This window comes from Lupinus angustifolius, chromosome LG15 (assembly GCF_001865875.1).
Source record: "Lupinus angustifolius cultivar Tanjil chromosome LG15, LupAngTanjil_v1.0, whole genome shotgun sequence".
Lineage (NCBI taxonomy): Eukaryota > Viridiplantae > Streptophyta > Magnoliopsida > Fabales > Fabaceae > Lupinus > Lupinus angustifolius.
In genome coordinates, this window is record NC_032023.1 from 19,550,136 (window position 1) to 19,576,649 (window position 26,514).

A 26,514-nucleotide genomic window follows, 5' to 3' on the forward strand; every position below is an offset into this window, starting at 1 on the left:
GATCCATGCTGATATTTGGGGACCCTTTGCCATTACATCCATACATGGTCACAGGTTCTTTCTTATCATTGTAGATGATAACACTAGATTCACATGGATTTATATGATAAAGAATAAGTCTGAAGTCTCTTCTCTTTTGCAAGATTTTATCACTCTAATTGAAAACCAATTTTCTAAAAGAATTAAAGTGGTGAGAACAGATAATGGCAAAGAGTTCCTGATGGAATCATATTATTCCAATCAAGGGATTGTGCATCAAACCAGCTGCCCCTACACACCACAACAAAATGGTGTTGTGGAAAGGAAGCACCAACATATTTTGAATGTAGCTAGAGCTCTAATGTTGCAAAGTCAGGTACCAAAGGTCTATTGGTCCTATGCTATAATACATGTTGTTCATATTATTAATATGCTACCTACTCCTTTACTCCTTGATAAGTCTCCCTTTGAGAAGCTGTATGGGAAATATCCTGTTTTTCAGGATCTCAGAGTGTTTGGTTGCCTTGCTTATGCAAGCACTATTGGTCAATATAGGACCAAATTTGATCCTAGATCAACTAAATGTGTGTTCCTAGGATATAGAAATGGGACAAAAGGTTTTGTAGTTTTAAATTTGTCTAACAGAGCCTTACAGGTGACTAGGAATGTTATGTTCCATGAAACTGTCTTCCCCTATGTGCCTAATGATTCTGATAGAGAAAATGGCACTGGCCTTACCTTGCTTGTGCCACATTATGATGACTTGCTTGACACCACTCACACCACTCCTCACAATCAAGAATTAAGTCAGGAATTGCAGACCAATGTTGAACCTGAAAGTGATCATATTGAGCATAATGCTGAGGAAGCTACTGACCAACCTAATCATAGGAGAAGTGCTAGAATGAGTAGGCCTCCTACCTACTTGCAGGACTATCATTGTGCCCTGCTGAGCAAGTTTGCTCATACTACCACCTCAAAGTACCCTATATCTAGTTGTCTATCTTACAATCAATTAGCCCCTGAACATAAGCATAGAACTCTGTCAATAACCACTCAAACTGAACCTAAGAACTATGCTCAGGCTATACTTGATAATCATTGGAAGGATGCCATCAACACTGAGTTAAAGGCTTTACAACTCAATCATACTTGGACCCTTACCAAATTACCTAAGGATAAGACCACTATAGGATGCAAATGGGTGTTTAAGATTAAGTATAAGCCTGATGGGAGTATAGAGAGGTATAAGGCTAGGCTAGTTGCAAAGGGGTACACACAAACAGAAGGAATTGATTACATGGAGACATTCTCTCCAGTAGCTAAAATTAGCACAGTAAGAATTCTCCTTGCTCTGGCCTCTATCCATAAATGGTACCTTAAGCAATTGGATGTAAACAATGCCTTCTTACATGGAGATCTCAATGAGATTGTCTATATGGTCCCTCCCCCTGGGTTGGAAGCTCCTCCTAACTTGGTTTGTAAACTTGAAAAGTCCCTATATGGTCTTAAACAAGCCAGTAGGCAATGGTTTTCTAAACTGTCCAATTTTCTAATTAATCATGGTTACAAGCAATGAAAGGGTGACCATTCCCTCTTTGTTCTTTGGATGTCTAACACTGTTCTTACCATTGTGCTTGTTTATGTTGATGACATAATTCTTTTAGGCAATAACATCACTGAAATTAACCATCTTAAACAATTATTGCATACTGCTTTTCAAATTAAAGATCTAGGTGACTTGAAGTTCTTTCTTGGCTTTGAGATTTCTAGAAATCACTCAGGTATCATTATGAATCAAAGAAAGTATGCTTTGGAGATTCTTTCTGATGCAGGTTTCCTTGGCTGCAAACCATCCAGCACACCAATGATTCAAGGATCACACTTGCATCAAGACAGCAGCAAAGACTGTTCTGATCCTAATGCTTATAGAAGACTAGTTGGTAGGCTCATTTACCTTACAAATACTAGACCTGATCTAACTTTTTCTGTCCACCAATTGGCTCAATTTATGGCCAAACCTACTGTTGTGCATCAACAAGCTGCCAACAAAATTCTGAGATACATCAAAGGCTCTCCTGGTTTGGGCATTTACTTTCCTAACACTTCTCCTATACAATTGCATGCCTATAGTGATAGTGACTGGGCTTCTTGTCCTGATACAAGAAGATCCATTTCTGGATATTGTATTTATCTTGGAAATTCTTTAATTTCCTGGAAATCCAAGAAACAGAAAACTGTTTCTAGAAGTTCTTGTGAGGCAGAATATAGAGCCATGGCCCTCACTACTTCAGAGATCATATGGCTCACTTATTTGTTGGAAGATTTACAATTTAATTATTCTAAAGTTGCTCTCCTTTTCTGTGACAATCAATCTGCTTTACACATTGCATCCAATCCTGTTTTTCATGAACGAACTAAACATATCGAGATTGATTGTCATTCAGTTAGAGAGCAATATACCATTGGGAAAATCAAACTTATGCCTTGATCTCACTGACCATGAAGACAAAATCAAGCAACAAGCCAAGTATGCACATGAGCATGGTCAGGCCAGCATCAGTGCCAAGGTGCATGAGCCTGACCGAGCATTAGTGCCAAGGCACACCAGCCTGACTGAGCCAAGTGCCAAGGCACACCAGCATGACCGAGACAGGAGCACCAGCACGAGCCTGACCGAGCCAAGTGCCAAGGCACACCAGCATGATCGAGACAGGAGCACCAGCACGAGCCTGAGCATCAGCACGAGTCTGACCGAGCCAAGTGCCAAGGCACCTAGCAAGAGCCTGACTGAGCCAAGTGGCACCATGACTAAAACAGCAGCACCACTGGTGCAGGCAGAATCCATTTCTTGTGTCCCAACCAAGCCAAGTGCCAAGGCACCTAGCACGAGCCTGACCGTGCCAAGTAGTGCCAAGGCACCCAGCACGAGCCTGACCGAGCCAAGTGGCACCATGACTAAAACAGCAGCACCACTGGTGCAGGCAGAATCCATTTCTTGTGTTCCAAGCAAACGTGGAAACGTGATTAATTTCTTTTAATCACGTGGGTTTATTCTTCTAATTAGTTAGTTAGTTAGTCTTAAGTCTTAATCTATATAAGTCATAATTCTCCTTTTAGTGTATCATCTTTTTGTAAACTTCAATTCAATCATTGTTAATTCATTTTCAATCAATAAAGGAAGTTCTTATTGCTTCTTCACTCTTCATTCATCATTCAAGAATCCTAGTAGGTTTCTTGAGCTTCATCATCAACTTCAATCTTTAATAGTATCTTCACCTGCATGTGGTAAAAAAAATATTTTTAACAATTATGATTTCAATGTTATTTTTTAATAAAAATTTCTTGCATCTTCATGTTTTAGCATTGGTCTCTTTGAGAGGAATTGAACTCAGAAGAAAGGGATAAGTTATTACATTCCATTAGAACAATTTAAAATTTAACAATTTCTCTGATAATAATAAATTAAATAGAGAAAAAGATATATAAATAGATAATGTATGAGTTTTTTACAATGTCAATGCATCGTTTATCATTCATTTTTAATCATCGTTGACTATGAGATAAAAGTAATATAATTATACAAATGAATGGTGAGTGATACAGTGCATGTTTATAAATCTTTATATTGTCTATTTATATATTACATGTATTTTTAAATATCTTTATTTCATGTATCTTTAAAAACTCATCTAAAACTAAAAAAACAAAATTATCAAAATAACATGATTGTTTAAGAAACCCATCCTTTCACGTGTTAGTGTTAAGCCAACAAACAATATAATCTGACAAACGGGCTATATATAGTTTAATGCATTCCAACAAATCCTATGTATTTTTGGAGATGCCATACAAGTTTTTTCAACACCTAACTTTTTTTCCATGCTTGTTTCTGTTTGTTGGTAATGGAATTGGTGCATGCAACCACTGTTTTTTTCTTTTTTGCTTTTGGCTAGCTACCAAATTCGATAATATATATCTTTGGACTATAATTAGTTTTTTTTCCCTCACGTATATATAGACGACAATTAAAGCATATACGAACACACAACTTGCATTACAAATTGCACACAACGGGATAATGGATTTAGCATGCGACAAATGTTTATACTATTTGGGTTAATGAAGTAGAGTCTAGAGGGGAAAATACTAAATTATTTTAATTGCCAATTAATTTAATTTGTTTTCCAAGTTAACTAACCACCAAACATGTATTTAATAGGTTAGGAGTACCACCTACTAGCCTTTGCTTCATAATTTGATCCGTTGAGCCGTTGACCCTTTACTTGGACAAGACTTCGTACCTTTGAAGATTAATGTAATATGGTAACCGATTTTGTCCACATAATTTACCAACCATATATAGTTAAATATTTTCTTTTTTGTTTGGTTTTGCAAATGTATTTATTGAGTATTCCAAGTGTGAAAGAACAACTTCTACATTATGTAAAATTGGATAAGTTGAATAATATATAAGTTGATAGATATCTAAATCTAATGTCTTAAGGTTTTTAGTTAAAATGTTATTAAATTCACTTATATTTTTTTTTACTTACCTCGTCAAAGAACAATTCATACATGGAATAAAAATCTCCAAACAATTTTCTCAACCACATGATTAAAAGGAAATAATTGATTCAAATAATAAAACATAAAACACCAAAGAGAAGGGAAGTCCTTTTGTGGTTTCGTGGAAGTTTCAAGAAAAGGGATAGTTATCAAACGTTATTGAATTTATGGTCTAGCATAAAGGCAACAAGGGAGGGAGCAACATAATACTTTTGATGTAGTCATGTAGCAATTGAATGATGTTTTGTCCCTGATTAATATATGGTTCCATCATCCTCACCATTCTCACCCTTTAACATTTCTTTAGTATTTCGTGGAAATATATGTACAATGAGGATAAAGGGTTACCTTTTGAATCAATTGAGATTAGCTAAATAAAGTAGAAATAGTAAATTAATTCCATGATATTAAGTAAGGGGTGATCAACAAAAGTATAGTGTGAAATAAGGTTTTTTTTATAGTTTTGGTAATACTTATAAATTATATGTGTTTGGTTAAAACTAAAATACTTTTTCTTATATGAAACAACACAAAATAGATTATAATAAATACCATAGAAAAGTGTGATTATTTTAAGATTTTGATTACTGTAATAATTTTCCCTAAACATGTTTCATTATATATCATACAGAAGTTTTTTCATTCAAAAATATTGTTAATTTAAAATAAGTAATACAATTTAGAAAGAATGAATTTGAGCTCAAATGTTCACATTAAATTATTATATTAGGTGGCATTACATTATCAAATTTATAGTTGGAGATAAACTTTATTAAGTGAACATTAATAAATTGTAATTAAATCGAATTTGAATTGTCTGGTATATAAATTAAGGCCACGACCACTTCAGAAAACATTACTAATGTCCTGTCTCACAATTTTCCTGTCTCATAATTTTCCTGTCTTACTGTCTCGGACCAATCAAATATCACAAAATAATATTAAAATATTAATTTTTATTTTTATAATTTTTCTTTTTAAATGAATGAAACTCTATGATTAGCTTGATACACTAAGTGAGACATGAATGGGGACACGTGATCCCCATCCATCCTATATGTCGTGAATACATTACTCTTTTGCGGCTTCCTTCCTCTGCCTTCATGTGTGATTGCTACAATAAAATAATGCTCTCAATAACCACGCGGAGAGAATATTAGAAAAAAATAATTGATGAGTTCAATTAATAAAATTTTGTGAAATTTATTGTATAACGTGGCATATATAATTGTCTCTCTTCGTATGATCGCATAAATCTCATAAGATATATAGTTCCATTTCCTATGCAGAAAAAAGTAGATAGATCATATATAGTTCTTGCTCATAGGCATCTTTTAATAGAACCATAACACGGTTGTTGATAGTATTAGTCGGCAATCGCTTTTGAAGGAACTTATTGGCGCGTCACATTAAATTTTGGTCTCTCCAACTAATATAGATTGAAGTCTTTTGTACCAAGATGTCAAAAATTAGTACAACCTGGAGTACCAGTGTACACACCTGAATCTATGGCTACTACACGAATATCTAACATATACTGAGGTGTATGAATGCTGAGCATTGTTTTCATAGATGGAACGTTAATATTCGGCTTCTATTATATCTAGTGATACCTTATATCACTCAATTAATTCCACGATATTAAGTAAGGGGTGATCAACAAATATATTTAATCTTTGTATTTACGGGAGATCAAAGGCAAATCTATGTGAAAAAGTAATTATGAAAATGAGTTGAATCAAGTTTCACCAAGTTTGATTAGACTCAATAAAGATTTGTTTGGATTGAGTTTATATTTAAGTTCATTATGACTCAATTAAAGTTAATGAGCTCAATTTTATTAGTTCGTATTTTTGAATTATGATTATATATGTAGTGACAGAGGTTGATCCAACCCAGTGAAAGCAATTGCAAGTTTCCTAACAGGTTACATATACCAAAACAGCAACTATATAGTTAGGATTATGTCCGTTCTGAAGAGCAAAAATCATTATTACTTTCAGAATTGTATTTTAAGGTCAATTTAGCAAAAAAATCCATACTATCAAAGTGTCGATAAATGAATAAATTTATTACATTTATCTCACTTCACTGAATATAATGATTTTGATCCATTGAATCAACTTGACATTAATGATAAAAACAAGGTTTACGTTTTTCCTTTCTATGTCTTCGATGTTCTAAACTTCTGGTGCATGACAATTATATTAGTGCAACTTAATTTCTCCAGCGTAATTAGCAGTTTGAGATTCTTTTATGCCATCTTGTATTTAATATTAGAGTCTATTTTCTTTTAAAAACTGATTTATAGTTTACTTGTTACATGTTGTAGTTTAAGTTCCAACAAAATTGGAATTGGTTTAGAATTAGAAATTTCCGAGAAAACTTTTTCTTTTGGTTTATAATTGACCAACAACATTTTGAGACACACTTTTGAACTAGTCTAATGATAGTAATGAGGTACCCAAATAATAGATATCCCTATTCATTCATAAATCTTTAGCAATATATGTTAATCATAATTGTAATGTTATATTATTAATCTATAATTGTAATATTCTATTAATTCATATTATGTTATTAAATAATAATATTATATTGTTAAATAATGATGTAATGTTGTTAATTCATATGTGTCATGTAATATTCTATAGATTGTAAATTGAAATTGCTTTTTATGTTTGTTTGAGTAAAATGAATTATGTTTAATAGTCAATTTAAATTGTGTTTAAATTATATTTTATATATTTCTCTTGTTGATTGCCTATATAACATATAAAGATCGTAGGAAACAAAAACACCATTACATAAATACTTGAAATTATTTTTAATATTTTTAAATTTCTACATATCCGCATATCTACATAGTAGTGAATGAGCTATGAGTATCAAATATTGAATCATTGACCTTCTGTTTTTTCCCTGAAAATATTGCATAACCTTTGTAACCTTCTAGTCTTTTGGTCTTTCATGTGCTAAATAGAAACCTAAAAAAAGGTAAAATCCCTTTGTAGTTTGTAGCACTTTAGAAAAATGGTAATAATTAAGTAGCAGCAGTAATAGAATTTTCCTAGCCCAACTTGTAAATTAGCAAGACCCAGTTGACTGTTGTGGGGTCTCCCCTTCCCAGGTTCCTACTCCTTTAATACATTGAAGGACCCTTACCCTTACCCTTACAGGGCCCCACCACCCTCCACTTCCATAAAAACAAACCCCTTTCCCTCCTATTTTCATTCATTCATTCCATTCAACACTTTCAAAACACAAACACAAACCCTTTTCTCTTTCCCACTTTCCCAAAAAATCAACCTTCAATAAATAACCAACAAAATCTTAAAAACCCAATCCCCCAAAAAAAAATGTCCTCCCCTTTCCCTTCTTGCTTCCGCCCCTCCCAAACCACCGACGACAACCACTACTTTTCACCTCCTCCGCCGCCATCGCCGCCATCCACCAACCCTAATATCACAACCTACCTCTACCACACCGACATAGGTCTCGTTTCTCTAACATGGTCACGCTCCATTCTAGGTCGTTCTCTCCACGTTAACCTCCATAACCACCCTTTCGATTCACCTTCACTCCCTTCTCTCTCTTCCTTCCACCTCCACATCAAACCCTTCATCTTCTGGAAAAAACACGGCACCAAGAAACTCTCCTCCAACACCAACCTCTTCTGGAACCTCTCCAAAGCGAAATTCGGGTCGGGTCCCGAACCTAATTCCGGGTTCTACGTCGCCATCGTCGTCGACAAAGAGATGACTCTACTTATCGGTGATTCCAAAAAAGACGCGTACGCGAAGTCTAAAGCATTGGCACCGAAAAATTCGCAGTTCCTTGTTCTGAAAAGAGAGCATGTGTTCGCGAACAAGGTTTACAACACGAGAGCGAGATTCGGTGGAAGGATGAGAGAGATTCAGATAGATTGTGGTGGCGATAGTTCGAAGCTTTGTTTCAGTGTTGATGGAGAAAAGGTGCTGCAGATTAAGCGGTTGAAGTGGAAATTCAGAGGGAATGAGAGAGTTGAAATTGAAGGTGTTCCTGTTCAGATTTCATGGGATGTGTATAATTGGCTTTTTGAGAAGGATAACAGTGACGGACACGCGATTTTCATGTTTAAATTCGAGGAGGAAGATGAAGAAGAACGAAGGGATAAGAGTTTGATGAATGTATGGACGCATCAAAATTTGAACTTAGGGTCTTATGAATGTGGGAAATTTGGGTCTACTTCTTCGGTGTCGATGACTTCGTCGACGGGTTCTTTCGGCGGAAGCTCGTCTGTGTTGGAATGGTCTAGTGTGGAGGAGAATGAGTTGGTTATTCCCATTGGATTTTCATTGCTTGTTTATGCTTGGAAGCGCTGAATTTAGCAAGTTAACCAAGTTAGTTCAGTCTACGTTTACGAGTTGAGTTTTGGAGGGGAAAATAGAGGGAGAAAACTTCCGTTTTGTTGTTTCCCTCTAAAATCCAAGTTGCAGAAGAATCTTAACTTGAGCTTGAGCTGGAATCTATGTCCTATTGGTTCTATAAATAGTTGCATTTTAGTTTTTCCACTAACACATTTATTTCCTGAACATAGAGGAGTTGGTTAAATTTTCTTTAGATACTTAGGAGCGCATATAGAATCTATTGTTAGATTTGAATTTGATAGACCTGACATATTTTCTTCTTATTGCAATGTCATGTAAAGAAATTGTACTCATTGTTTGCACGTTACCATGTTGTAAGAAACATGTTGATTAAAGCATGATGGAACGAATAGAATTGCTTTCATTTTTTTGTTGTTAATGATTTTTTTGAAGGACTTAGATAAAAACAAGTTTTTTGTTATTGTGATTATGTTAGGTTTGGCTTCTGTTCACATGTGGGTGTGGTAATTAACAGTTGGATTTTGATTGGAATAAAATGGTGATGTGCATTCTAAGTGTTCGTCCAAATGACATGTGAGGTAGGACCTATTATTTTCTATGGTGGATTTGCAAATGGCAGCTAAGCTTTTTGGCTGTAGCCTCCCGTGACCAGCACCAACCATCAAATTGGTTGACCTATACCAATTAATATTTTGGTTTCTTCCCAAAAAAAAATAGTTTTGTTGAAGTAAAATAATAAATTGATTTATTCCAAATAGTAGTCTTGAATACCCTGTATGAAGGGGAAAATTGAGAAGAAATGTAACAAGTTCATTGGCCTAAATGGTGGGTAGTTTGTAATAGGGACCACATGACTTTGTTGGATGTTGATTCTTCTCAGTCTTGTGAACACGATGGAAAATAAGTGGCTTGTGTACTAGGTCAATGAAATGAGCATTTTCTACATTATTAATACACTTTGTTGGAAGATAGAGATAGTTAACGGTGATTAAGCGTTGGTTATGCAACGATATATGGATGTGAAGGAATTTCGTTGCGAGTGCTGTAAATCATTAGTTTGCTTAACATGTCATATATTTCCCATGAAGTTTAACAAATTATTTAATATAAAGTTGTTCTTCAAAGCAAATATATGATAGTCGTGGAAGTTTACTGAATCTCTTATAGGAAAGGATCGATAAAATGAACGCTGAGGCTTAGATCTATCCCCCTTATTATCACCTATTTGTACATACATATATCATAAGGAGTGTGGTTAAAAGACGAGATTCTATTATCATTTTTATTTTAGGTGTTCACCCTATTTTCTTTTTTGAATAAGTTTTTTAACTATATATTATTTAGTGTGTCTATTTATCCAACATCAATTAAGTTAGGGTATATATAGCCTCTAAATAATTTAAGTTATGGTTAACTAATGCATGCTTTTTCTAAACTTATATTCAATATATTTTGCCTTATTTCTATTTAAATGAAACTTTTATGCTTATAAAACTTACTACAACATCATTAACTTTCCATTTATTTATTTACCCAACTCTAAAATCAGAACAATGTTATGTGCAAAAATACAACGCAATACAAACTTTAGGATAGGCTGAATAAGCATATCCAATGATCGAGCTAAAAATATAGAAATTAAATGTTAATCCTTGATATAATTCTATAATCTTTGAAAAAAATCTTATAATAATCTTGTATTATCATGACTCCATCATCCACATCACGCTCCTACACAATTTCTATGCATGTCTTCTAGCTTCTTTCTTTTTTCAATAGGAAATTAAATATATAAATTTAAGAAGTGGATAAATTTTAAAGATGATTGAAATCAATCTTCTTGTGCTAACGCGTATCAACCCTGACAAGGTTATGACTTTTTGGATGAATGAGGATAAACTGTCTTATTTTTGATGTCTCATTGTGTTTCAATTAATGAAAGATTGACACATATTTAGAAAAATATATAAAATCATATTTTTATGTTAATTAGTGTGATATAATTGACTTAGGACATAGAAACAGGAAATTTTAAAAATTGGAAGAGATACCATACCACATATACAATAGTGAACTAAGGTCGTAAGTGATGGAACATAGAGGATATCGATTATCTTGATATTGATATTCAATTATTGATTGCTCGTTCAATTATCCAAATGTTTGCCAACAAAACTTATATCAAGATAAAATCAAATTGTTTAGAATGGTTTGGTTTAAAAAGTCATCAATCATCCATTTGACATATAAATTGTGTCACATAATTTCCTTTACCGGTTCAAACTTAAAGTGCCAACTATTAATCGGTGGGTGCCAGTTAGAGTAACAATTTTTGCAAATGCTACCTTATAAACCAAAATTAAGATGCATTTCACTTGAGCAAGTGCTTAAAAGTTAGGAAATAAGGAATGCACCCACTTATAGTAAAGTCAAAGTAGGAGCCATTTAATTTCAAGAGTATAGCCCAAAAATAAAATAAAAGAGTTCATATGTTTTTCAACACAGTAGAATCCAATACTAAAATATAAGAAGAAGAAAAAATTATTTTAAATTTTGTATTGAAAAATAACTTAAAATCACATTAGTTAAAAACTCATTTGCAAGAAAGATCTTGCAAAAGAAACACCGTGCTTTCGGTTGCCTTGCCTTTAGGAATAGCAATGGGCATGGGCGGGCACGAGTAATACCCGTACCCGCTCGTATGTACTATGAGTACTTTCAAAACCCCGCTTATAATACCCGTAGGTACCCGTTTGTGACCCGTATCTGTGCCCGTACAGGTTTTACCTGCGCGTATGGGTTTTTTTGTCATCCCTACTTTTTCCTTCCAGTTGCATTTTAACGCAGCAATGACTTGGAATCATTTAAAAAAAGTCATCAAGAAAAAACTGTGTTATAAGCCGACGATTATGACTTTTTTCCACTTCTGCATGTTTGGATTTTCATGCATATGCTACCTTATAAACCCCGCATAAAATTCTTATGAATAAAAAATTGTTTATATATAATTGTTTAATTGTTGGCAATGTTATACGGCGAATAATAGTTGTGTGTTCCAACTACCATGAGTACGACTTAATATCAACCTTATCTTAAACGGTACATTTATGTTTAAAATTTGAACCCCTATGGACTATGGTGCTTCTTTGCTAGAGTATTTGTCACGTCATGAATAAAAGGTAAGGTGGATTTTATATTACAATTTACAAGTGATGGAATTTCCCTTTCTATTCTAAAGCGTATTGGGTTGAGAGATTTTAGACCAAAGATTCTTATATATTGTACGTTCTAGTTTCTACCAAAGTTGGTATAGAGGGTTTAGAGAATGCCGTTTTATTGGGGCATAGAAAGTATGGCCCATGAACTTGAAGTTTACTTTGTTTTTTCACACATAGGAAGGATCCATTTATATGTGGCTCGTTCAAAGACATTTTTACTCTATTCACACGAGTTATTTAGATAATTAAATTGCAACAACTACCAACAAGACATTAATCTAATGACGTAAAGTGTTACTAGATTTTTATGATGATCAAACGGTTAAGAGTCTACCTTGTTCATAGGAGCAACACTTGTTAAGAGAAACAACTACAATTAGTTACTTTCTAAAAGATAAAGGAATACCCTTGGTAGTACAAAAATAAAAATTGCAATAACTATATTATACTCGAAATCTCATCTTCCTTATCAAAAAGTGTATAACTTCAGATATCATTTGCTATCATTATTTCAGAAAACATGTCAATAAAAAATAATAACTAAATATTTTTAAGGGTTTAGGAAAATAAATCCCTACTCATAAATTGGAAGGAAGGATCCATACACCACCAATAACCTTCCAATTATTCTTTCACGAGGTTTATTGTTGAATTAAAAGTCCATACCCATAAAATTTCACATTCCAAAAAAGTTATTTAGCTGATCACTAAGTAATAATATACATAAAGAATGCACTTTAGAACACTGAGTTGCATAATTCATGTCTTTCTTATGTAGACGCCTATAATATGCTTTCTATATCAGTTTTTTTAAACATTTATTAGTTGGGAGGTGTAGCTAACTCACACATTCAAATAAGACAATCATTCTGTTAATTTTCTTGCTAACCATGGAGCCTCTAATGATCAAGTTTTACTTGTTTTTTACTCTCCTCACCATGAGCAAACATATAAGCTCAAGTAGTAATTCAGGAATACATAGCCTAAACATATAGAAGTAAAGAACTTACCATTCAGTGACAAAAGAAAGCATTTCATAAAGAACAAAGACAAAAAAAAGCAACCATTCCATAGTAGCCATTGCCACACTATGAAAGGTATACAGCAGAACAGAAAAATGGAGCAAAATCAACAAATAAACAATTTTGTTCCCTACCCATCTTAGGCTTGTATATTTAAGAGCCTGGCTTCTGTCAAGGTTTTACTTCACTGTTAAGGTTGAGGTTGAAGAAGCATTAATCAAAGATGAAGATGGAAGAAGGCAATGTCTTTGGCTCCTATTTTTAATTGCTGAAACTTGAGGGCCAGACAACAATGTAGGATTGTAAGAAGCCTCATACCTTTTGGACTGGTTTCTTGTTTTCTTTTTCTCTCCTTCATGAACCTTGTCTAATTTAACTTGACGAACTTTTGTGTCATTTAGCCCAGGGGGAAGAACACAATTGCAGAGAAGACCTTCATATTCAGGAACAAAACATAGAATTAGAAGAAAACATGTGCAGCATAGGAACATCAACCACATAACAAGTGTATATAAAATAAAAGGTTATTTTCAAACATAACCATAACTCATATGCTAACTCATTCACTTTTACACAATGTTATATTTCTCATTACACTAACTCATATTTGAAATATCCAACACAAAGTTGTAAGAAATGCAAGAAATAAGTTTTAAAAAAATTTCAGAGCTGAATTGGGGTTACATTTGTTTACCAAGTCTAGCAAGTCGATTCACCCATCGAGGGATTGATTTTCCTGTTAATTTGAGACAAACATCACAACAGAAGTGGTTGCAGTTTTTTATGATGAGATGATAGGTGTTCCCACAATACTCTTGGGCTAGTTTCTCCATAAATGCTGGAACTTCTTTCTCTCCTAGATCTGTTGTTCCAATCAAAATTGATTTTCTGAAACTGAACCCAGGACAGTGTTTTGGTTGCACTTCAAAAATTCCACTTGTGTTATGTTCATGCGCCCCAAAACCATATTCAATACCATGAACTACAACAAAACAAAATTATCAAACAGCACTTTTAGTACCAACACTCAGTGGAATGGATTAATAGTGCCATGATTTATGTTCCTATTAATATGAAGAATCAAGAAAAGGGTATCCAAGAAAGAGTGTTTTGGTGTGGTGGTTAATTACCTTGAACTCCAGAATGATAGACTCCAAGGCCAAACCAATAGGCATAGCCATTGATGGGAGTGAGATCATAAACATTGAGGTAAACCGGAACGGTGCCACGCTTCTTCTTTGGTTGTACCGCTACCAGTTTGCACAGCATTATACACGCTTCTTATGAATCCAAAAGGAGAAGAGTTTTTAAGTGAAACTAGAGATTGTTCCACTTCTTTCAAATTAGTGTATTTCTATATATCAGTTTAACCACCAATGAGTATATTTTAATTGACACCAACCTTATTGAGGCTCCTATGATTGCTTTGTGGTTTCTCATGTTATTTTTATATCCGCATGGGATGAAATTAACTTTAATTTATGAATAAAATTACATGCCTGAGTGGTTTCTTAAATTTTGCAAAAACCCAATTAAGTAATGATATTTTTTCTAAGCGGGTAGGACAAAGAGCAGAGTAATCATTAATCTAGAAGACAGTGATTTAAAAAAGGAATATAGAATTACTTAAAAGAAGTATTTATAGGTACTACAGGATTATATACTTGGAGAAAAAAGAATGAATACTTGACGAGATATCATTGGGAATAGAGATGGATTTGATAACCATTTTCAACACACATTTCAACATCAGTTGTAAAACAAGAGGGAACAAGAATTCAATTATACTCATGTTTCTGACTTCGATTTCACAACATCCAACGGCGCATGCGCCATGGCAGGAAGCATGCAGAATTCAGAGTTTGACATGTTCTGACATTGGTGCGGGACCATATACAATATTCTCCACAGAACATAATTCTACTTTAAAATCCATGGTAAAGAGTTTGTAAAAAAGTTAATGTTTGATATTTTTTCAAACAAGGACCTTTATAAAATATTGTTTCAAGGTGGACATGGCCATTTTGGAGCTATTGGTATTGCAAGCCTGTTTTTGGTTTCTTTCTGAGCAAACAATTGCAGGGGAAATTGAAAGGCATGTATAATACTACTTATCAACCAAAGCAGGACATTGTGAAAACAGTAAGATAAGAACAGAAAGAACACTGACAAGTCATTTCTAAACTCTAAATAGTTGGTTCACTTTGGACCTTTAATAGTTTGATGCTTTTATTTATTCAGGATAACATATGTAATGAGACATTTGATCTCAGCAACCACAAGTAAATTTTATGTGCATCTTAAGGTGGATCATGAGTCATGACTCACTCATGATAGTTCAAACATGAGATATTTTTCAGCTTTGCTTAGCCAAGTGTGAAGACCAACTTTCCATGTGGACTTACAAGCCATGTATAATTTTTTGTCATTTTTTAAGGAAAGTTATTCTAAATGTACCTAATAGGATTTGGTTACTTAACTTTTTCCACTGCAATCATCTTGGTCTCTAAAATTAAGATAATATAAATTAGTTCCAAAGATTACAAACAATCCAGGTTAATCCCTTTGTTAATGAAGCACCACCCGAAAGATTATTTCATGACAAAACTTAGTCCTTTTCACAATAAAAATGAATCATATAAATTATAAGGTTACTTGATTTCTACCTAATAAATGTGAGACTTATAAACTATATGCTTCAAGTATAACACAATTTACAAGGACACGCATGATTGATATATTCCCTTCCTAACGGAACAAGTACTTCACCTCTCTCCAACAGATAAATTTACAATAGCACCTTTCTCAGTTTCTCACTTGCCTACGTGCAGCGAAATATCACTGTCACTCAACAAATAACTTTCGTCTTTCAGTGGCGGAACTTTATTAAAAGTTTCCAAGGCAAGAATTATAAAGCTAAAGACCATTAATTAATGTTGATTGTACTTTTTATATTGAAAATTTTCTAATTGTAATGATACACCTAGAAAAACAGAAGCTAATAACTCATCTAGCAATCATCTTCTTTGTAAATGATAGTCTAAAGGGATATGCAATTATACAAAAGTGATCATATACTCATTCAATTTCCTTGCAAAAAATAATGATAGCTGTCTCCTACCTTTATTTTTTTTATGAACTGTACCTTACCTATATAATTGCATATCTTTGATCCAGTATTGGACCTATGACAAAAGTATATTATAAAGATAGAGCAATTTTATTTTTGGTCGGGGATCTCTTATTACCACTCTATTGCTGTTATATAGTGGGCCTTTAGCCCTCTGTGAACCCAAAAATTATCTCACAAATAACTGATAACAGAACTTCACTCCCTCTCACATCTTCAAGAACTAGGCCTTCTGAGGGTACATTTATAGAGTACTTACATATCCTCCTATTTACTACTGAATTGAATTTTGTTTATAAAATAGATGATCCTTATATAAGTGAATTGTCAAAACAAAAAAAAAACAAAGGAAGAAATGGAAACTTTATTAATCAAGAGAAAATAAAATTAGGAGAACAAGTGGTACTAATCTATACATTAATATAGATTATCTTCCTAAGGTTGCTTATCTTACTTTATGCGTGTTATAATGGAATATTTTCTTTCGTATGTATCATGTCTCCTATACGTATAACTTCATTATTGATATGCATAGGAATCATAGGATGCCTTACCTCGTAGCTACTTTTTTCAGAAGTATATGTTTGCTTGTAATGAAAAAATCAGAGAGATTGATTATCATGTCGTAATAGCAATTAGCAACAAATAAATCACGAAAAAAGATGCCTTTGGAGATTCGGCGGTGTCCATAATAAAAATTAGGAAAATGATATCAAAACTTAAACACTGGTGTATTAACGTTTTTTCATATATTCTAGAAAACCTACTTGTAAATAAAAAAATGATAGAAAAAGTGCTTATAATATTAGACACAGTATTTAAATATTTGAAATATATATAGTTTGCTTGCAGCTGTCAGAATGAGTCGATTGGTTTAGACGAGTCACCATTACGATTACTTAATTGTTATTTAAACTTGAAGATTTTGTCTTTGTGCAAAAGGGCTTCTGTGTAATTATCACAAATACTTTATTATTTATACTTAAATATGAACTCATACGAATCTTTCCAAGATTTGAGACCACTTTATGATAGTGACTGAGTATATCTGTATATGCACCTTCCAAATAGAACAAACATGCCATCCTATACTAAAACCAAACTCTTAGAGCAAGTCTAATATACTGTTCCATGTGTTCATAAACAATCAGTCTCATTTTTTAAAATCCGATAATATTCGTTTATAATGTTATCCAATACTACCCCACTAATTTGATTTTTGTTTATATCTATATTTATTCATGGAGTCACGTTGTCTTGCTCTCTCCTGAATCTTAATTTTAACTGAGAATTGACAAGTTTTTTCCCCTGTTTTTATTGTCATAGTTTTAGAATAAAATATCATGAATCTTTGATGGAACAATTTTTCATCGGGATTAGTTAGCTTGTAACAGCCCATGAAAATATATATGAACATGCTTGTAATTGTTGGACCAGAACGGCGTATTTGGAAACATCAATTTTCACAAACCAGGTATCTGTCTTTTAGCACGTGGCATAACATATATACCTGTGATCTTGTGAAGGCCAACTGTTGAACGAAGTGTGAATTTTTTTATCTGCCAAAATTAATATGTTAGTATTTGTTGTGGATGATATTTAAACCATCAACCTTCTTTATATTACCCCTTCTTCCTAATCTTCAAACCAAGTGTGAATTGATTTTATGCCTGCATTAGTTACTAGATGTCCATATTAGACTTCAAACTTTATGTTATATTAGTAAGGCGGGTTTGATTTATAATTTGGAAGCAGTTATAGCACATTATAGCTCAAATTTAATTAAAACCTCACCTTAGATTAATTTATTATGCATTGACAGAACAGAACATAAATAAAATTGTTGTCATGGAAAAAAGGACTCAACGAAATTCAAAACTTCAAGTCAATGCACACCTGAACTTGCTAGATTTTAATGACTGAATTCATCAACAGATAAAGAACATTGATCCTCCAATAAACAGATTTATATAGTACAAAATATTTATTACAACGGGTGGAAGATAAATTTAGCAAAACGTTATTTAACCATACCAATCCATAAGTACTACAGACTATAACACAAACCTATGCTTAATTAGAGCTTTAATGATAAATCAAGAAGCTTCATATCATCTTGATTACTCTTCATAGGAGTTCCACTAAAAACATATCCACTTGTTTCTTCATTGACTGCAGAATTGAGCATAGAACTTCTTACATTAACAGCTTCAAATCTACCAACACTGCTCCCTCTTGATGATAATGCTGTTTTATGTGAAGTTTCCATTGCTAGCTTCCCTATTCCAGGTTGTTGATAAAAAACAGGTCTTGATCTTGACCAACTATGTTGTCCATAATTGCTTCCATACCCAGCAATATGAGATGAAAAATATTGAGAAGGGTTATGAACCATGGAGTGAGCTTGAATTCCAAGTGGTCTATTACCATGGAGTGGTAGAGATGCTATACCTTGAAGAAAAGGTATTCCAAAAGCTGCTGCTGAGGCCATTATATGTGTTCTTAATTTTTGACCTCTCTTTGCTATTGATCTCTCTCTTTTATGAGCATTTTGGTGTCCTCCAAGAGCTTGAGAACTATAGAACTTTCTCTTGCAGTAGTTACATGAGAATACTCTGGGCTCTGCTGCTGCATCAAAACCTTCAGGATCAGGAGGGTTTTCTTCTGATGAAGTGTTAGCTGAATCCATATCCAAACATGTAATGAGATTTAGCTTTGGACTGCATTCAAGAGAAGAATCATCACAAGGAACATTCAGATCCAATAAGGTATCTGTCTCTCCCTCCTTTTTTGCTTCTTGTTCCTCATGAGATTGATGCTGTTTATTTTCCTGTGAATTCTGCAATGGTGTAATTGGAATTGGAGGAAGCTCTGTAGTGTTATCACAGAGATAAGGCTCCTGACTCATGAGTGTTTCCATTGTAGAGTATTTTTCAATTCTAGGTCCACTTGGTGGTAGGTTAAGAAATTTTAACATGTACATATATACCTTTAAATGGATAAAAGAGAGTATATATAACACCCATTTTATTCCTATTATTATCATCTGGTATAGAAATGGAATAAACTAAGGTGAAGATTTTATCTTGTCAAAACACTAAACAATATAGTATACTTTCTGAAAATGCTATAGTAACACATTACCCCTCACTCACATAATAAGTATATCAATTGTGTCCAAAGATAGGAAAGGTGTATGAATTTTGGTGGAGCCAACTTTAATTTGTAAAGTGGCGTGTGCAAAACAATGTATATGGATAACATTTCTTGTATTGCTAGGAAGACATCACTGATTGGTTTAAACTTGATGCAGTACTTTTGACTTTGATTGAAAGTGCCCAACCATGTGGCTGGCTGAATAGACTGAGACTTGTGCAGTTGTTTATTTGTATGGTACTTTTTGTAGTGGCCTATGAACATGTTCTTTTTAAAAAATCAACATACAAAATATCACACTTGTTTTAAAAGCACTACAAGAATAACATATATTTTTTTTGTTTTAGCTCATTTTGCATACATGAAGTTTTTCCCACACTCAACAAATTATACAATACATCATGAGAAAATGGACTTTTTTCTTAATTGTGAAAAAAAATTATATGATCAAAACAGTATCAGAATTATTTATATAGCATGTTAAGGGGGGAACGATTGCTTAAATACTTTACCTATAAAATTAATAGTTTAAGTAAAAATAGTACCTGAATTGAAATACCTGCAACTACACAATTTCTTATCTCCTCCCTACTCCTCAAATACTTTACCTATAAAAATAATTAACTTAGAATTGAATATCACCCAAATATAAAAACATGGGACAAATTGTAAGGCAACGTAATAGTGGGATAGGGTATGTATTATGATGCAAATATGTAACTAGCACTCACAAATAAATTATTTTGTAATTGTAATATTTTCTTTATCTCCGTTTGTTAATAAATTTTACTTATAAAAAAAGGTTTATTTGATAATTTTTTAAAGAAATGTACTATACAATTAATTAGGTTATATAAACCATAAGCTGATGTGAGGCATAGTAGATATATTTAAATTTGGACAATTAACAATTTTATCTTTTTTCTCTTTGTCAAAAAAAAATTGTATAAAAAAATTAATAGCTCAATCAATATGATTGAAAATGAATGCTGGAAGTCTTACGTTGTAACATCAAATTAATGATGATTATACTCCTCCAAGTCATTCAATGAAATTGCATGCACAATTTTTTGTAACAACTATACTTTTATCTTATGAATGCACTGATATAATATGTAGATAATGACAATATAAAAAGAAATTATGATGACTGAACCATTCCAATTAATATCAATGTATTAATAGTATAAAAATTTATAAATATTCATTATATCATTTATTATTTATTTAAATTATTATTTTTAAAAGAATTAGTGATATTTAAATATAAATAATAGATATACATTAAAAATAATAGATATACAATGACAAAAAAACTTATACTCTTTTACAATTAGCATTAAAATTGGAAGAAAGAAAAATCTGATCCATCGTGAAAGAAGCGACAAATGGCCGACAATCAAAAGGGAAGCTGATTTGGAGTCGCTGCCATTAATGAATCTGGTAATAGTATTCATATTAAGTGGCATTATTAATAATTATTAAGTAAGAGGATTACTCTCCTAATTAAACTTTTGGCTTACTTATAATATATAGCTTTTGCATATATTTAATTATTAATACTAATTATTGTTACCACAATCACAAGTCATTTTGACCACTTCATTTATGAAGATGCTATCCCCACCTTAAAGCATTATGAGTGAGTTTTGAAACATACTCCTTCATTATTTTTTATGATAACACTGCAAATTACCAAATAAATATGATTAAATCCTTAAATTTAAGAGTTTAATATTTGTATACTATCAATATAAAGATTTATATATTATTAGTATATTATTTATCATTTATTTGTATTACTTTTTTGAAGAGTGAATGATGATTAAACATAAATAGTGAATGATACACGATCAGTACATACATTTTTTCTCTAAATTTAACTAATTTGATTTCTTTTTCTATTCAATTAATTAATCATATTTTCTTTATGAGTGAGTTTTGAAATAAAATTCCTCATGTATTTTTTTATGATAACATTTTTTGAGTAATAATAATATTACACAAATTATAAAACGTGCATCCTTAAATGTTTTTAATAATTATATATTGTTTTTAAAATTATCCTTCATTAATTTGATTTATTCAAATTATTTTTCCACCCAATTAATTAATGATATTTTCTTTATAATCGATTAATATTTTGCTAACACAATCATTTAACGTATGAAACTTAAAAAAAGTATAAATATAGTATATAGACGAACACTATAACTCAAAAAGATAAAAAAAAAAAAGTAGCAAAGTACATAGGACAAACAATTGATTAGGATCCATGCATATTAAAGTACCCGATAACTAGTTTAGTCCAACCTTCTTTTTTCGGTTCTCTTTTTCTGGAGTGGAGTTAGATCATTTATGAGCGTCATGCACTCGAGTTAAAGATAACCCTAAGTCGTGTTCACAATTTGCAAATAATATATTGTGCTTTCTCTAACTGAACTATATTTCTTTTTTTCATTTCATATATTTGAATAATATATCTCCTCGTATTAAGAAATAATTTATCTCTTCTAACCAGTAAAAATGTGACATATGTGTTATTTTGTCTATTTTTAAAAATATTTTTATAGAAAATAATAAACACATGTCATAATTTCAGGAGGATATAAATTATTTCTTATATCAGAAGATATTCCATTCCCTTTTCAAAAAACCCAGTTTGTTTTATGGAGGGCCGTACTATTAGGGGTGCGCCATGTGTGAGGCATTATTATGAGCGTCTCAAATAATTTTTATTTATACACAAGTAACTTTGTTTTCATAGGGATCTTTTGTAAATTTATTGTATCACCATACAATTTGTTTAATATTTGTTGGTCGTAACTAGGGATATAAATGAGTTGACTGAAACTTGATTTAGTCCAATGGCTAAAGAAGAGTTTAATTTTAACTATTTTCTAACTCAAAATTGACTTAATTAAAATTGACAAATTTTTGAGTAAATTAACGATATCAACAATTAAGATTTATAAACTTTCAAGTGAGTTAACAATATTAACATTTATGTTGTTCATTAACTCAAATAATAATAACGATATGGATATGGATATGAATATGAATATATATATATATATATATATATATAATTGTAAAATATTTTAAACTATTTATATATATTTAATATGTATAAATTTAAAAAATTCTACATATACATGCATGTATGTATATACATATATATAATATGAACAAAATGTGTTGAACTAAATAATGAATCAAATATCAATAGAATATAAAATTAATTCAGTTTATTGTAAGATTTAATTATAATGATCATGTTTTATATTATCGAATAGTTGGTGTATAATTGAAATGAGGGTCCAACTTTAGATGAGTAAAATATGAGACCATTTATGCCTAGTTAAAAAGTAAGCCCAAAAAAAATATTGACTCTAAAAGACCCAACGAACAAATTCCCCGCAACTTCCGAAGCCATTTTTTGGCACTTAGTACAGAGATCGGGCTTCTAGATTTGAAGTATAAACTTAATGCCTAGCTTGAAATTCAAACATGCTACATTAAAGAAGTTTTAATTCAATTACATTTTCATTTTCAGCTCCTATCTCAAACTTTTAATCAGTTTATAAGCTTTTAATTAGTTTATCAATTAGTTCTGGAAAACTCAATCTATATCAAGACACTAATCTATCCTAATTGTCCTATAATCATTTGTGGTATTTCGGCATTGTAGCTTAATTTTATTATAAAAGTAGTTATTGGTTAATAGTTTTAAGATATGCATGCACTTAATTAAGTCTATAAAAAACGCTTCATTCCTGTAACAAATTCTAATATACGGAGTAGTACTTAAGCCATAAAGTTCTCTTACTTGATAAATGTATTAACACAACTTATGGAACCACTTTACTCTCTATTAAAGTATGATTACATGATCCTCGGCGATTTCATTTTGTTTCATGAACATACAGTGTACCTCGTAGAGACAACGTTAAATAAACTTGAGCACTCATAATTAAAATGAAGTTTTTTGTTACACAAAAAGTTAAGTTATACATTAAGCAAGCTAGGCTGTACTGTCCTACCTCCCAACAACCCAAAAACAAATAATAACTAACTAAATAACATTGGAAAAAGAGAGTCATGTGCTTTCAAAAAGCAAGAGGAATCCTAAGATTTTGTTCCACGGTTGAATCTTTAAGATAATGTTATTATATAAGCTCAAAATCATCATGCAAAATAGAAATTTATTTGAATGAAAGTGGACAACCCACGATGGTTATTTGAATAATCATAAATTAATGAGTTCACAGGATCATATCTAGATGCATATAATGCGCGTGGATCTTTCAAAATGTGATTAGAGGAGCATACTCCAAGAAGTAAAGAAGCAATTTTCTCTTCAATCTGTTTTTTTAATCAATATTGGTTGTCGTGGTTTCTTCAGTATGTTTAGTTTCTATCTCTATATATTGGATAAGTCTATTCCAAAATACATTTGCTTATAATTAAAATGAGTAAATGGTCCTTATAACCTTGGATCATTCTTATTAGCTCAAACCCTATAATCCATTAAGTTTCTTAGTCTTGCATAACCTTTTATATAACTCTACATTTTTTTTTCTTCATTTAACCGGCTGAAAGATATGGTGCCAACATAGCCAACCATGTTACATTTTCTTAGGGGTTGTTTGAGAGTTGAATTTTGGAGAGGAAGGAAATGATATGAAAGGCTTGAAAGCCACAAAATACACTTCTAGGATAACTCTCAAGCTTTCTATTTCACTTCATTTCCCTCCAAAATTCAACTCCCAAACAAATCTTTATAAGATAAAGAAAAGTTAGGTTTCCCTAATTGTCCCATACCCAACGGTGGCACTTACGAATAATAAGATTAAATAACCTAGTAAAATAATATATATATATATATATATATATTCTATTTCATCATACTTTGGTGATATTATGAGAAATTCTCCAAGAGATTCATTATACTTCTCGTAATTTCTTATAGTGAAAATATTTTCTCATTGTTTTTTACTTATCAAGTAACGAATATGTGTACTCTTATTCTTCTGCCCTTACTCTATTTTATTTGTCAAATTTTTTTTTTTGGGCATACAGGCTATACCCATTTTACATCTACATAGAAAAGAAAAATTAATCATGTTTCCATCATTTACCTCACATCATGTTTGTCTAAAAGCAATGCCAGCTAAACATGCTCTAACGTTGCAACTATTGGATAGACAATTCTAATAATGATTAAGCTTCTCCCATAACAACCATGGTGGAGATTGTTTTAATGAGTGAATATATCATTGTTTACTCACTTAGAAGCAAAATTACTTTAGAGAACCTTTTTACAGAAGTTTTGTATATTATCTACTTAATAAATTTCCCCCTAATTAATATACTTAAATAATAATAACACCTCCAATTCAGCTAACTAATCTAATTATAGGGCAATAGTTGCCACATTATTATCTTCCGTTATGGTGGGGTTTTAGATATGATTAGGAGTTTGCAGTGGAAATTATGGTTACATACAACCAACTTTCTAATACCCAAAGATAATTTCTTTATTTTGCACAACGGGTGTACTTTACATGATAGTTAGAGATGAATAATCTGTAAGTAAAGTTTATTTTTAGAAAGATTAAAATATTTTGTTTGAAATTGGAATGAGCTCCTTCAATCATAACAGAAACCCCTAATTCGTAAGGTAATTGAAAACAAAGAGGAAGATGTAGTAATAAAGTAGTTAAGTGGTAAGAGTGGAAGAATTAGGAAATGAAGTAATAAATAAATTAAATGTTCAAATCTGTCACCCCAAAATACTAACATATTAATATTTCCCTTCTAAAAAAAATAAAGAGGAACAAATCAACATCCACTAAGTATATGGCTTTTGCTATCATATCTAAAAATCATATGCTAAAGCTTTTTTCCGGCACTCCAAGGGGCAAAGACAGTGGTCAACATAGTGGAATGAGGGATTCAACTAATAGTTAAGTTAAATACTTTAATATGAACAAAATTTACCGTATAAGACTTTTTTACAATCACCCATTATTTATACATTAATTTTCATTTACTCAAAAATAAAGTAATACATATTCATAATATACAATATTTTAATCATATAAAAAACTATACCCTAGTATTAAATAGATATCATGACTGTGTTTTAGCTTTTTACTTGTATAGGCACATGTGTCTTCCACGTCAATAAATTATTTAAAGCACTCACTTCTTCATGTCTCTAATTATATATATATCCATTTATGGGTTTTAGGATACTCATTTTTCATTGAAATATTTAATGATATTTTAGAAGTTGTAGACACAAATGAGACACCACGTCTTAAACTAAAACTTTGAGGCATTAATTCTATGAATATTTCTTATTTATAAACTATTTTACTTCTCCCCATATGTCCAATGTGAGACTTAACACTTGACTAAACACAACACTAAGTGCAAAAGTTTTTTTTTGATACAATAGAAATAAGATACCAAATTAAGAAAGAAGAGAGTGATCCAAGTCAAACAAGGATTGCAACTGGAACTGAATGTCAGGTCTTGAACTCTTCAGGAGAGTAAGACCCAATCTTAACCATGTAATTAACCACTGAATTAGCCTCTTTAATAATGAACTTCATTTCTACTACCCAATCATGATTCAACTAAGATTGAACATTGTTGACCATAATCAAAATATGAGTAATCCGAATTTGAATATCCTAAGAGATAATTTGAACAACTTCAAGACAGTCGTTTTTCATAATTATTTTCCCGAAACCCATGTTCCATCCAATGACAAACCATGCTCCATAGCTAAAATATATGCTAAAATAGAAGATCCCTCTCCGAAGTTAGCTAAAAAATCAACCATCTAACAATATGTGTTATCTCGAATAACATCTCCCTTCCCTTGTACAAGAGCTTCTTATACAGCTACCATCGATATTGAGTTTGAAAAAACCCATCTCCAAATACACCTAGTGAGTCAGGGAGAGGTTCTCCTCCAATGTTGAGGAACACCCAAGGTCACGCCACTTCCATCGGTCATGGTGAGCATTAGGAGCCACAAGATTAACATCCCACAT

At 32.0% G+C, this 26,514-nt stretch overlaps 3 protein-coding genes across 4 annotated transcripts; 1 reads left to right on the forward strand and 2 right to left on the reverse strand.

Moving 5' to 3' along the window:
- LOC109328585 lies at positions 7,747-9,327 on the forward strand. Its single transcript, XM_019562113.1, has one exon. It carries the CDS (start codon positions 7,908-7,910, stop codon positions 8,910-8,912), a length of 1,005 nt encoding a protein of 334 aa, XP_019417658.1. The 5' UTR covers positions 7,747-7,907; the 3' UTR covers positions 8,913-9,327.
- LOC109327514 (deSI-like protein At4g17486) lies at positions 13,129-14,518 on the reverse strand. Its single transcript, XM_019560688.1, has 3 exons — positions 14,289-14,518; positions 13,853-14,140; positions 13,129-13,591 (listed from the first exon to the last, which is right to left on the reverse strand). The coding sequence occupies exons 1-3, from the start codon at positions 14,425-14,427 to the stop codon at positions 13,338-13,340; spliced, it is 681 nt and encodes a 226-aa protein (XP_019416233.1). The 5' UTR covers positions 14,428-14,518; the 3' UTR covers positions 13,129-13,337.
- Positions 18,174-19,684, reverse strand: LOC109327413 (zinc finger protein 3-like). 2 transcript variants are annotated; one of them, XM_019560550.1, is made up of 2 exons: positions 19,147-19,684; positions 18,174-19,068 (listed from the first exon to the last, which is right to left on the reverse strand). In XM_019560550.1, exons 1-2 carry the CDS (start codon positions 19,332-19,334, stop codon positions 18,366-18,368), a joined length of 891 nt encoding a protein of 296 aa, XP_019416095.1. In that variant the 5' UTR covers positions 19,335-19,684; the 3' UTR covers positions 18,174-18,365. The 2 variants fall into 2 exon arrangements, with proteins under 2 accessions (XP_019416095.1, XP_019416094.1); XM_019560549.1 differs by having other exon boundaries at positions 18,174-19,683.

Excerpts from the sequence above, each read along its gene's own strand:
- LOC109328585 (XM_019562113.1), top strand. The coding sequence starts at position 7,908 with ATGTCCTCCCCTTTCCCTTCTTGCTTCCGCCCCTCCCAAACCACCGAC.
- LOC109327514 (XM_019560688.1), bottom strand. The coding sequence starts at position 14,427 with ATGCTGTGCAAACTGGTAGCGGTACAACCAAAGAAGAAGCGTGGCACC. Across the intron at positions 14,141-14,288 it reads CTATCATTCTGGAGTTCAAG|TTCATGGTATTGAATATGGT; the intron begins GTAATTAACCAC and ends GTTTTGTTGTAG. Across the intron at positions 13,592-13,852 it reads GAATCGACTTGCTAGACTTG|GTCTTCTCTGCAATTGTGTT; the intron begins GTAAACAAATGT and ends CTGAATATGAAG.
- LOC109327413 (XM_019560549.1), bottom strand. The coding sequence starts at position 19,334 with ATGATAATAATAGGAATAAAATGGGTGTTATATATACTCTCTTTTATC.